At 41.9% G+C, this 12,590-nt stretch overlaps 1 protein-coding gene across 5 annotated transcripts in view; it reads right to left on the reverse strand.

Annotated features, from left to right (window-relative positions):
- Sh3kbp1 (SH3-domain kinase binding protein 1) overlaps positions 1–12,590 on the reverse strand; it is a 337,484-nt gene that overhangs the window by 47,823 nt on the left and 277,071 nt on the right. For all 5 annotated transcript variants that reach the window (XM_013026512.1, XM_013026514.1, XM_013026511.1 and 2 more), the window contains 3 exons: positions 7,890–7,941; positions 3,515–3,595; positions 877–1,036 (listed from right to left, as the gene is read on the reverse strand). In XM_013026512.1, coding sequence (XP_012881966.1) covers positions 877–1,036; positions 3,515–3,595; positions 7,890–7,941 — 293 coding nt within the window. The remainder of the gene's footprint in view (positions 1–876; positions 1,037–3,514; positions 3,596–7,889; positions 7,942–12,590) is intronic.

Genomic DNA, 12,590 nt, shown 5'->3' on the forward strand with positions numbered 1-12,590 from the left:
GAGTTTCGAACCTGGAGGTCTGCCTGACCTGAACATGAGAGTTCAAAAGCCCTGCCCAATTCTTACTATGCAGTTCACTTGTAAGAACAAGAATGCAGTGTGTTAACACGTACACATAAAGACCTCTGAGTGGGGGTGTCACTGTTTTGCTCTAGTGGGTCACATCATCATGTGCAGGGTATATGTGCAATGACAGAAAGTTCCAGCAATAAACTTTTTAGAGAGAACGCAACAGTTTCTTGCTCTTCGGTGAGTATCTATCCCATGGCAATCTCATACTATTAACTCTGATTTCACTTTCCTAAAACATGTATCCAGTTTTCATTTTGCTAGCTACATGTCAAATGCATGCCTGAAAAAGTCATGTCCCTAGATTTTAGAGGTCTTAGAGCGCAGACACTAAGAAAATCTCTTCCACGTCAGCTCCAGGGTTCCAGGACAGGCTAGATACCAAAAGGCCAAACACCCAGAGAGAGAGGGTCAGGGTGCACATCTGCAAGTGAACTGTGCATACCCATAGATACCTAAGACCAGTAGGTCATCTAGAGGATTTCTAGAGGGCTGCTGCCCTTGCTCTAACCAAGCCCAGGGAAATGTCCTGTGTATGAACAGGGCCTAGATGCTGGCTTCTCAATCTTCCTGTACTGATGCTGAAAACCAGACTGTTAGCTCCTGACCGTGCCTCCCTTCCTACCCCAGACAGCAACAGCTGGCATCATCAGATTATTTTGCTAGAGAGTAGAAAAGGGAAGTTGATCCCCACTCTCCTCCCTCTCCTTCCCTCCCTTTCAAAGTCTACAGCCTTCAAACCCAGGCCCCATATGTCCTGGGTCTGCCACATGCCTGACCCCACTTCCAATAAGAATGAAGCACTACCTGGTGTGGGTCAGCGGACCCACTGGTCGCTCCGGCCTTTTCGGAGGCAGCGCACTAGGTCTGCTAAGAGAATTGCTCTTAGGTGGTCGAGGTTTTTTTGGTGGGATGGCAGGAACCGAGGGCTTCTGCAAATCCAGTTTTGGCTCTCTCTCTGGTCTTTCTTTAAGTCATTGACAAAACATCAAAAAAACAGAGAGGCAGTATAAGTGACAATACTTAGATGCAAATGGTGAATGCTCCTGCTTTTAAATAAATTACTGATGCCATTTCTAAAGGTGAGGTTGGTAGTTGGTAAAGAGTAGCAATTATACTCTCCTTCCCATGCTTTTGCTTATGCTGAGTCGTCTGTCTGGAGTGACATTTTGGCCCCTGTAACGCCCCCTTCCCCACGCCCACCAGCTTTTACTCTCCTTCCAAAGCCTGGCTGAAAAGTGACATTGTCATTTTCTCTCCTTCTCAGAGCACTGAAGAGCAGCCCTAAATACATAGGCCTTCTGGGGGTATTTATGCTCAGCACAGACCCAGGCTGCTGGCCTCCAACAGCAGGAGCCATGTCTGCTCATTTCCTTAAGAGCCTATACAGTGCTGGTGCATGGCAGATGCTTAGCAGATGGTTGATGGGTTTGATAAATGGCCCAAAAGAACCGCTGCTGGGTGTAGAAAGGGAATAGGCCTGGTTCTTCTCATGTTATCCTCTGAAAAGGGTATGAGCCAATGAAAGGGGGAGCATTTCAGGGACTAATTTGTTCAGGATTTTCTTTGTACACAGTTTGAACTTGGGACTTCTGGCATATTTGGTTTCCAAAGCTTTTTGGAGTCAGAGCTATTGAGATGTGGTGGCTAAGCTGGGCTGTGCTAAGTGATGGCATCAAGTTTTCTGTTCTCAACTCACTTCATCCCACATGTGGTGCAAACAAAAGAAGCACACATCCACAATCTTCTTACTAAAGATGGGTTCGCAGAGTTGCCCACTGGAGTACAAGTAAGGTTCTCTGTGTTCACTTGAGTGAACAGCTTTTACAGTCATTTGGGGCCCTACATCAATTAGCAAAAATTTTAAGAACTCTATCAAGTATCCTTGTGCTTTTCCTTCTGATGTTTCTGTGGGAAAATGCACTCTAACCAGGAATGCTAGGAACACATTTTCTTTAAGGATGATATCTAGAGCTCAACTGAAATGCAGAGGTGACTTCTCTTACAAGGACAGGAACTCTGGCAACTTGCTGGATGAATGGGAGAGGGTGCTGGAGCTGACCTCCCAGGGACAAGTCTCTGGGCAGTACTGGTTTTTCTGACTTCTCTTCTATTTTTGACCAGAAATGGGTTAGGGCTTCTGCCTCCCTGGCCTATTATCCTAGACAAAACAAAGACTAATGGGAGGGGAGTGGGGAGGAAGAAGCAGGAGTTACATAGCCACTTGGCCAGCCAAGGAGTGTGGCTGTTCACATGTCATCCTCGAGGTTAGTCAGCATGGATTAGTGTAGGAAGCATGCGCATCACAGAGCCTGGCTAGTACCTAGTACTGAGACACTAGTCATGTATCCTCCATGAGGTCAGGTGATTGTGTTTGGTTATTTCAGAATGCATGCTTTTATCAAAAAGTAATTGGTAAGCATACATTCCATTGCTAAGTTTTTTCTGCTCAGTGACACAGACTCAGCCTTCACAACTTCACAACTTGGCCTTCACCACACTGCAAAGGTAATAGGTAAAGGTTCTTAATAGCTTGCAATGTTGGTAAAACTTTTAGCAGGCTGTTATGAAATATTAAACGTCACCATAAAATTTCATGAGGCCACTGAGGAGTATCTCTAAATAATTATATTCATTATTTCAGTATTTCTCTTGTGACTTCAAAATAACTACTTTTAAAAATGGAATTTGCTTGGCCTCCTGTTTATAATAATAGCATAGCACTTTCCCCATAAAATGTGTGATCAATCAAATCTTGGGCACCTAATAAAATGAGTCCTTCCATAGCATGCAGATTTCTCTAGGAGAGACACTCAGAATGGTGGGAATCAAGCACATTTGTAAACCTGACTATGTGAGATTTAAACCACTTCACTGCCAATGACATTTCTGACCACTTTCAGGAAACTCCCAAGTACTGGGTTGCTTTTCCTCAGTATTTTCATGCCATCCTCCCTCTCCTCAAAGATATGGGCATATAACACATGTCCCAGCAGTGGTTGAGGGAGAGGGTTTTCATCTGTCTGGATAGGATGTTTGCTAAGCCAAGTCCATCTATTACCATTCAATGAGCACCGAGGGCACTGAGATCAGGGGGAGGGACTTGGGAGGAGACTGTTAAATACTTTGGGCCCTGAAAGAACTTATAGTTCACCAACATCAGGGTGTGTGGCAAAGTGGTGATGGCAGGGATGATGCTGAAGAACCTTAATGTGTTGAGATTGGGCTAACTGGTTTTCATTTGATGAGAAACTATGGCCCTAAATAGTGTCACATAACCTTCCTCTAGTTCCTTTGGAACAAGCTGTTTAGAAATAATCTAAACAAACCTACAATATCACCATATTCCAAAGCAAAAGCACATTCTGTGGAATCTGGACTAATGCCATGCAGCAGTCTCATGTCTTGTTATTCTAGAAGTGCCAACAAAGAATTGAATTGATACCTTTCTCTTCTGTTCTGTTTGGAAGGGTTTCTGGTCTTTCAGGAGGTATCTTCTTCATTTCATGTTTCCTCTCCGTGGTACCTAGAAGGTGAAGGATAATACAGATCAGAAGATACTTTCTTATTTTTTGGGTCCAGTCGTGGGGCCTGAACTTTGGGCCTGGGTGCTGTCCCTCAGCTCTTCAGCTCAAGACTAGCGCTCTATCACTTGAGCCACAGCGTCACTTCCGGCTTTTTATTTTTCTGCTTATGTGGTGCTGAGGAATCAAACCCAGGGCCTCATGCATGCAAGGCAAGCACTCCACCACTGAGCTACCTTCCCAGCCCCCAGAAGATACTTTCTTTATTCATGTATTCATATGTGTATGTGTGTGTGTGCACGTTATTTTCATTTTTTAACTTTTTAATTTCTTATTGTAAAGGTGATGTACAGAGGGGCTATAGTTATCTACATCAGGTAATGAGTACATTTCTTTATGAACAGTGTCATTTTCTCCCAGTTTTTACCCACCCAACTCCCCTTCATCCCAATTTGTATAGTTCATTTCCAACATATTCATGTATTAGACATACTAGTATTTAAACATTTATGAGGTATTGTGAAAGTGTTGGATGTTTTGTTCCCTATGATGTATGTATACTAGTGTTACTAGGCTAATACGTGTTGCTTAGAAAGGCTAATATGTGTTGCTCAGAAATACAACAAGTCATTTTCAGTCTATGTCACTAAATTTGTTTGCCTATCCAGCCTTAATTCTGAAGAACATCACTAATATTTTCTGATATTTTAGAGCTGGCTTCCTGAGGGATAAAAATATTTGTAAGACATCACTGAGTGTGGATGGGAAACGTGTCGAAATAAATAAGTTACTCATCAAAAGATACAAATAAGCTGGACACTGTGACTCATATCTGTCATCCTAATTACTTGGAAGACTAAAATTTAGATAACTGTGGTTTGAGTACAACCAACGAGACCCTTTCTCAACCAATAGCTAGATATGATGGCTCACACTTATCATACCAGCAATGTGGGAGGTTGAGATTGGAAAGATCATGGTTTTCAGGCCAGCCCAGGCAAACAAATCTGTGAATTATGTCTCAGTGGAAGAATGGGCATGGTGGTGCACTTTTCATACCAGCTAGAACAGAAAAATTTTTAAAAAGCCTAAAAAACAGAAGAATTGTGGTCCAGGTATGCACCTAGGCAGGAAGTGAGACCCTTTCTCAAAAAGCAATACAAAAAAGAGTTGCAAGCATGGCTCAGGGGTAGAATACCTTCATTGTAAGCACAAAACTCTGAGTTCAGGGCTGGGAAGGTGGCTCAGTGGTAGAGCGCTTGCCTTGCACGCATGAGACCCTGAGTTCGATTGCTCAGCACCACATAAGCAGAAAAAGCCAGAAGTGGCACTGTGGCCCAAGTGGTAGAGCGCTAACCTTGAGCTGAAAAGCTGAGGGGACAGCGTCCAGGCCCAGAGTTCAGGCTCCACGACTGACAAAAAAACAAAAACAAACAAAAAAACAGAAAATACCTCTGAGTTCAAACCCCAGAACCACAATTTTTTTTTTTACAAATAAGGGGTCATTGGATATTATATTATGTTATACAAATAAAAAAGGGAGTTCACAAGGACCTTGATTCCATCTTGTAGCCATTATAAAATAAGGTCTGGAATTGTTGGATACCCCTCTCATTAAGAGGTGATATTTATATGCCCTTGTTCGGAGTGTGGCCAGGCTTGGAACTCCTTCCACCAGTGACTTCTTCTAAGGCCTAGAGGACATGAAGCTTATACTTTATTTGTTGGAATACTGGTTTAAAATGCAAGCAATAGGATGTGGGACATAATTTTAAATTGAGGGATATGCAGATATGTTACAGTGTTTCTCCTTCAATCCTTTCTCTCAAGTATGAGATTATCCAAAATATATCACTTGGTATTTCATCTTTACCTACATAGACTGCAACTGTTTCCTTACCTGAGGTCCTCATAGGTGCACTAGCCTCAGGTCTGTAAGATGACTTTGGAAATAGATAAAGCACAAAGCACGCTATAGATGTATAGGTTTGCTTGGTGCTTGACAAACATCTCATATGATCAGTCTCAAAGATGAGTACTTGGCATTAAAAGCTCAATTAGACTGTCTCAGATGCCAAAATATTTTTTTGGTGCCAAAAAAATTGAGGGGTGGTCTTTGAACTAAGGGCCTTGAAGTCGTGGCCTTTTCTGCTCATGGCTAGTGCTCTGCTACTTAAGCTGTGCCCCTACTTCTGGCTTTTTTTGCTCATTAATTGGAAATAAAAATCTTTTAGGTTTGGTCTGCTTGGGGTGGGGTCAAAACATGCTCCTCAGATCTCAGCCTTCTGAGTAGCTAGGATTATAGGTGTGAGCCACTGGTGCCTCACAAGGATTTTTATTTTTTATTCCACTGAACACATATTTCATCTGAGTCCTTTTAATGACTCACTATAAATTAAATACTGTACTGCATCTGATTTATACCTCTTACATACTTGGGGCTCTTTTGGTAAAGGAAAGTTGGTAATGGGGAAAATATTATCATCTCCTCCTTATCATAAAGCAGTTTTTTCCAAGATCCTTTAGCATGATAAATGAGCCGTATTTATTTACCACACACAAGTCATCTTGCTTTACAGGCAGAAATTCATCACAAACATTGTTAAAATTGTTTCAAAAGAGTAGGAGTTTGCCTACCTTGCCTCAATGTGGTCTCCTAATGATAAAGAACAAACTCATTGTCATTCCGAGAGACAAAGATAGACCATTGGTCTATCTTAAATAATCTTATTCTAGTTAGTGTATTCTAGACTGCCTGAGTATTGGACTGCTTGATTCACCCCCTTGGACTCCAGCTGGCTGTCAAGGCCTCTTGGGAAAGGGGTCTTCAGAGAAGAACACATAAATAGCCTGCTTTAATCTTAGCACAATAAAATATTTATATAGCCAGAACCACTAGGTGGCAAAATGGAACTGTTCAATGCCAACAGGAATGGGGGCGGAGCAGGAGATGAAATTAACACTCGATTTCAGGGCTTAAGCTCTGCAATTCCCAATTATGCCCAAGGGAATTGGAAAAAAATGAGGGATCAAACTGGGCTTCCCCCCTCCCAAAACTGGCAGGCCAAAGTAAGTTTGAAAACATTTATGAACAAACCAATCTAGAAAACTTCTCATACTTTAAAGTGTTACAGAAACATAATTGTGGATGTGCAAAGCTAAAATTATTTCTGCTCTTTTTCTCTTTAAGTTGTTTTACAAGGGTTTTTTTTTTTTTTTGTCGGTTGTGGGGCTTGAACTCTGGGCCTGGGCGCTGTCCCTCAGCTCTTCAGCTCAAGGTGAGCACTCTACCACTTGAGCCACAGCGCTACTTCCTTGTTTTACAAGTTTTATTAATGGATATTAATTGTATAAAATAATGGGTTTCATTATGTCACTTTTGTATACTTATATACTTTGATATATTCACCTCTTCGCGCCTTCTTTTGTCCCCTTCCCCTACTTAGGTGTTACTTTTCTAAAATGCCACTTAACTAGTTATTCATGGAGGAAATTTCTTCTCACAAAAAGAGAAATTAAATTGGGAAATATATGAGTCATCTCATAGGTTTTTTTTTTTTTTGGTCGGTTGTGGGGCTTGAACTCAGGGCCTGGGCGCTGTCCCTGAGCCTCTTTGTGCTTAAGGCTAACACTTTACTACTGAGCCAAAGCGCCACTTCCAACAAGTCATCTCTATAGGAATTCACTGTGCAATGAATTATGCAATATCTAATATCGTTAATTTTTCCTGGATTATTCCACCTTAATATCTGAACTACATAGAAAAAGTAAACTGAACTCTTTCCAAGACTAAAAATGAATCAGGAGGAACACTATTTATGGCTAGAAAAACATCTTTTCATGGGGGGGGGGAGGTTAAGTGAAGGAAGTGCAAATTTGGGATAACCAAAGGGGGACAGGCATTGAAAATCCAGTAATGTGGGGGAAGCTGTTCTCCTCCCTAAGCAGGCCTGCAATCTAGCACAGGTGAAGAGGGACAAGGACAGCTTCTCTCCTTAAGAGCAGTTTGTTCCAACAAACAAAACCGGTTCCTTCAAAAATGCTTCCTGACCATTCTCATTAGGAGCCTCAATTTTTGCACTGTATCAAGGATTCATTTTGGTAATTTTTTGTTTGTTTGCTTTTTTAAAGAGAAACAGTAGTATATTTAAAACCTGCCTGCTGAGACCACATAAGCTCCCAATTTGGCAATCTGTGGTATCTGAATCCAGGAATCTTGAGCTCTGTCAAGGAAAATTTGAATATAGGCAAAAGAAAGATGAATTCTTTATTTGGTGGAACTGCAAAGTACATTACCTGCCCCTTGTTTCATGATAGGAGCGGATGGAGGAGGTGGTTTCTTGGGCCTCTGAAAAATAATCAAAATTAAACCACATGAGACAATGTTGGCAAGCTGTCCTCTCACAGAAGGACCACAGACATTGTTTTCTATGTGCATTGTGGACAATTTAGAGAACCTTTCCAAAAAATTGAGCAATTCTCTCTCCAGGGACGCCAGCTTTTGGCACCTCTAAAAAAAACACTAAAATAAATTCAGTCGGCAAAACAAAACTGATCGACAAATGAAACACCATTTCCCCATTTCTAAATTTGTAACAGCCTTCTGGAAAAGCACGGCTCAGCAAAAAATGGCCTGAAACCAGCCAGCACAATGGTACTCCTACGCTGAAACTGCATTTGCAATTAAGATTGAATCTGCTGAATAACCAAGCAATTCAACCAGAGTCACTGTGAAGAGAAGACTCAAAATCCGATCTACTGTGGATGGGGGGAACCTTTAACAAAATGCAGGCTAAGAGTCCACTGCAGCCAGCCAGGTCCTAAGCTTCTGTCTCCTTCTATGCTGAGTCAGATAGGCCATTTGTGAGGTCATCCATGAACCAGTTGTCCCCTGTCACATGCAATAAGCTGAAACCGAGAGTCTCCCTCTCTCTTAGTTTATTTATTTTTAATCATCTTTCCAAATCAGCTGCTATTTTGTTTTTCTCTCATACAGTCACTCTGTGTGTGATGGAAACAGTAATGCAATCAATGGTATTCATCTCTGAACTGGTTCCAGGGTAGCCAGGGACTTCCTTGTCACCCAAGATGGCCTGCAGGAAGGAGATGGATGGATGATTCAGTGGTTGGAAAATTCAGCCAGAGCATCATCTTGGAAAGCCAAAGTGCAAAAGGGCAGGGCTGGGGGTGGTGGTCAAGGGCAAGGGAGAGCATGCGCATGTCACAATCAAGGAAGTATGGGAATGGGGAGGGTTGGAGCATATGATCTATGTGGCTGCCAATACTTCTCCTTACCTTTTCTGGGTATCATAGACTTGTGATTTTAAGAAAGCTCCATGGAGTATGATCTCTTCCCCAGAAACATACTACTGTGCCATTACTAAAGGGAGCAGCAAAGGTACATGCCCAGTCCCGACTACTTTTTAACTTTGAATCCCTTATTTGTACTTACTATGGTCCTAAGTTAGCACTCTATCTTAGGCTATTATACAGGGTTTTATTTTTGAATTTTTCTTTATTTCAGTTAAACTTTTTTTTTTTTGGCCAAGCCTAGGTTTGATTTCTGGACCTGGGTGCTGTCCCTGAGCTCCTTTGTTCAAGACTCGCACTCTACCACTTGAGCCGCAGCACCACTTCTGGCCTTTTCTGAATAGTTATTGGACATCAGAGTCTCATGGACTTTCCTGCCTGGGTTGGCTTCAAACTGCGATCCTCAGATTTCAGCCTTCTGAGTGGCTAGGATTATAGGCATGAGCCACTGGCACCAGGCTCAGTTAAACTTTTTATTGTGAAGAAGTCATTGTAGATTCTTTTTAAAAATTACAGACAAGTCTGCACATCCTTTACCCAGCCCCTGCCTCTACCCCATGGTTATATCTCACAGAACTACAGTGTGGCATTTGGCAACAAAACATCAATACAGTCTTTTTAGTATTATTCCAATTTGCTGTTTTACTAATACCTGTATATACATTGAGCAACTATGTTATGATAAAGTGAGGAGAAGAAAACAGGTATCAACTTGCAGCTAATGCTTTAATCTCAACTATGCTACAATATTTAAAGAAAGAGAAAAAGATGGGAAATAAATAAATTTGCATTGGGCAAGGTAGCATGTCTATAATCCTAGCAATAAGGAGGTGGAGGCAGAAGGATCATGAGTTTGCAGCAAAGCCTGGGCTACACAGTCGAGATCCTGTCTCGAAAAATAAAAAAAAAGAAGTAAACTTGAAGTGTTGATCTCTGACTAGTAGGATTATGAATGTATATGACTATGAGTGTATGTTTCCTCCTTAATGTTTTTCTGTATTGTTTATATGAGTACAGACATATTTTATTATAAAAAAGCAAGCTAGGCAGGCACTGAGACACATGCCTGTAATCCTAGTTACTAAGGAGATAGAGAATGGGAGGATTGTGGTTTGAGGCTAGCCATGGCAAAATGTTTCTGAGATCCTCCACCCCCATCTTAACCAGCAGTTGGGCGTGGTGGTATGTGCCTGTCATCACAGCTACCTGAGAGGCTGAGACTGGAAGGACCCTGATTCCAGGCCAATCCAGGAATAAAGATCACGAGTTCCCATCTTGACAGAAAGAGTTGGGTGTGGTGGTATATGCCTGTCATCACAGCTATAGTAGGAAATGTAAATAGGAAGATTGTGGTCCAGGATAGCCAGGGCAAAAAAGTGAAACCTTATCTCAAAAATAACCAGTGCAGCTGGGCGCTGATGGCTCACGCCTGTAATCCTAGCTACTTAAGAGGATAAGATCTGAGGATCCAGGTTCAAAGCCAGCCGGGGCAGGAAAGGCCATGAGACTCTTATCTCCAATAAACAACTCAGAAAACCAGAAGTGGCACTATGGCTCAAATGGTAGAGCGCTTGCCTTGAGCTGAAGAGCTGAGGGACAGCATTCAGGCCCAGAGTTCAAGCCCCATGACCACCAACAACAACAAAAAACCCAGTGCATTTTTTAAAAAAGTGCTGGAGACATGGTTCAGGAGGTAGAGTGCCTGCCTAGTAAGCTTGAAGCCTTGAGTTAAAAAAACTGCATCTCCCTCCCCACTAAAAGGAGCCTCCTCCCATTGCATATAGGCCCCACACTGAAGTGTTTTTTATTTTGATTTTCTTTTTTTAAATTGTTATTGTAAAGGTGATCTACAGAGGGGTTACAGTTATATAAGTTAGGTAAAGAGTACATTTCTTCCATTAATCTTTCCTCTTGGCTCCTTGTCAGCTCCTTCTAGCATTCTACTGACTTCTCCCTATTCCTTTCTCCCTTCTCTGTCTTTATGTAAATTAGACTAGGGACAGATGTGTGTTTACCTAATGAAATTACCACTGAAACTCTGCCAATTAACATCTCTTTACTGCAGGACCAGAATAATTTCTTATTCACAAATCTGGCAACACTCTATGGCCTTGCTCTTCCTAGCCAAATCCCCACAATGTCTCCCATCCATAGACATCTTCACTCACTCCTTGCTGGTATGAAATCTTCTATAAAACCAATTTCACATGAGTCTCCTCTAGTGGGAACTGTTAGCCAGAGACCTTGCCTCAAACCACACACACACACACACACACACACACACAAAGACAATTATAAGTCATCATCTTTTCCCAGATTACTGGGCAAAGAAAACAAATCTTTTCATGTTGTATCAGATTTGGCATGCAGCAGATTCATGGGATGTGGCATTGGGGAGCAGGCATGGGGGGAAGGGAAAGGAGACAGAGGAGAAGGGGGGAGGCAGGAAGGGAGGATGGAAAGTGAGGCAGGAACAGATGTGTGTGTGTGTGTATGAAAAGTGTGTTGATACACACGTGTGAATGTGGCTAAAGGAAGTGGCAGGAGTGCGTATGTTGGGAGATGGGCCTTTTGTGGAGGCAGACAGGGCACACCTTAGAAGGAAGGGATAATGTGAACTATCCATGCATCGACTATGCTGGATCAGTACTAGCCAGGCGCCTCCTATGTTTATCAGCAGATAGGGTTCGTAGATGTTTCATTGCATTGTCCTTGTTCCTTTGACTGACCGTCAATTTCTCTTGCTTCACCTAACTTAAGTCATCATGTGTTCTCAGGTAAGAAACAATCCATCTTTTCCAAGACAGGTAATTTCTTTGAAGGTAATTCTAGGCAAAACTCAGAGCCAGGGGTCCATGGAACTCTACACTGCCCCCAAAAGATGAATGAGAATTACACTTGGGCCTTTAAAAAAAAATTTGCAACAAGAAGATGGGGAGGGGGTGGTAAGAACTGAGGATGCAGATGAGGTAAGCCTCTAGCAAAAAAAAAAAAAAGAAAATCATCACAGAAACTCACTCTTCTCAAAGAAAAAGATATGAGTAGATCATTGAGTTGATTTGTCTCAAAATGGCCAACAGTGGCTAGGTAAAGGAAATGGGACTAACCATCTTCCAGGTTAAACAGCAGGTCAAGGTGTCCTCTGTGAAGTTTAACATCCCTAAGAGAGTTCCTTTAGGTACACACAGACAGAAACATTCTTCTACTCAGGCAATGGTAAGAAAAAAATGTTTTACAGGCAACTTATTCCTCTGCCATGGTGAAAGTGAAACATGCAGACTCCAATTTTTATCTTACCCAATTAAATGTTTCAAAACGAAAAAGCAGTGGATGTTAAAGCCACAAATGATCAGAAGAGTCCCCTTTATAGTTGACAAAGTGAGGCCTAGAAGGGTCACGACAATAGCTTTGTTAGTAGCTAGAGGAGAGGGCAGAACTCTTGGTCTCTCAACATCCACACTGTAGGAATTCATTTAAAAAGAGCCAACAAGAAAATGTCAATAACAAAAATCAATGAGCCAACATTTTCTGATTTCTGGGACAGCTAAATACCTTCTGTGGGCTTCATGCATGCAGCGCACATACACCTAAGTATGTGCTTGTCCACATCTATCACTATGTAGAGTTGTTAGCTTGAATGGAGACACCTACATTATCCTTCAAAGGACAGATAAGCTAGATTGGATT

The sequence above is a fragment of the Dipodomys ordii genome, unplaced genomic scaffold (genome assembly GCF_000151885.1).
Source record: "Dipodomys ordii isolate 6190 unplaced genomic scaffold, Dord_2.0 Scaffold94, whole genome shotgun sequence".
In the NCBI taxonomy this organism is placed as follows: domain Eukaryota; kingdom Metazoa; phylum Chordata; class Mammalia; order Rodentia; family Heteromyidae; genus Dipodomys; species Dipodomys ordii.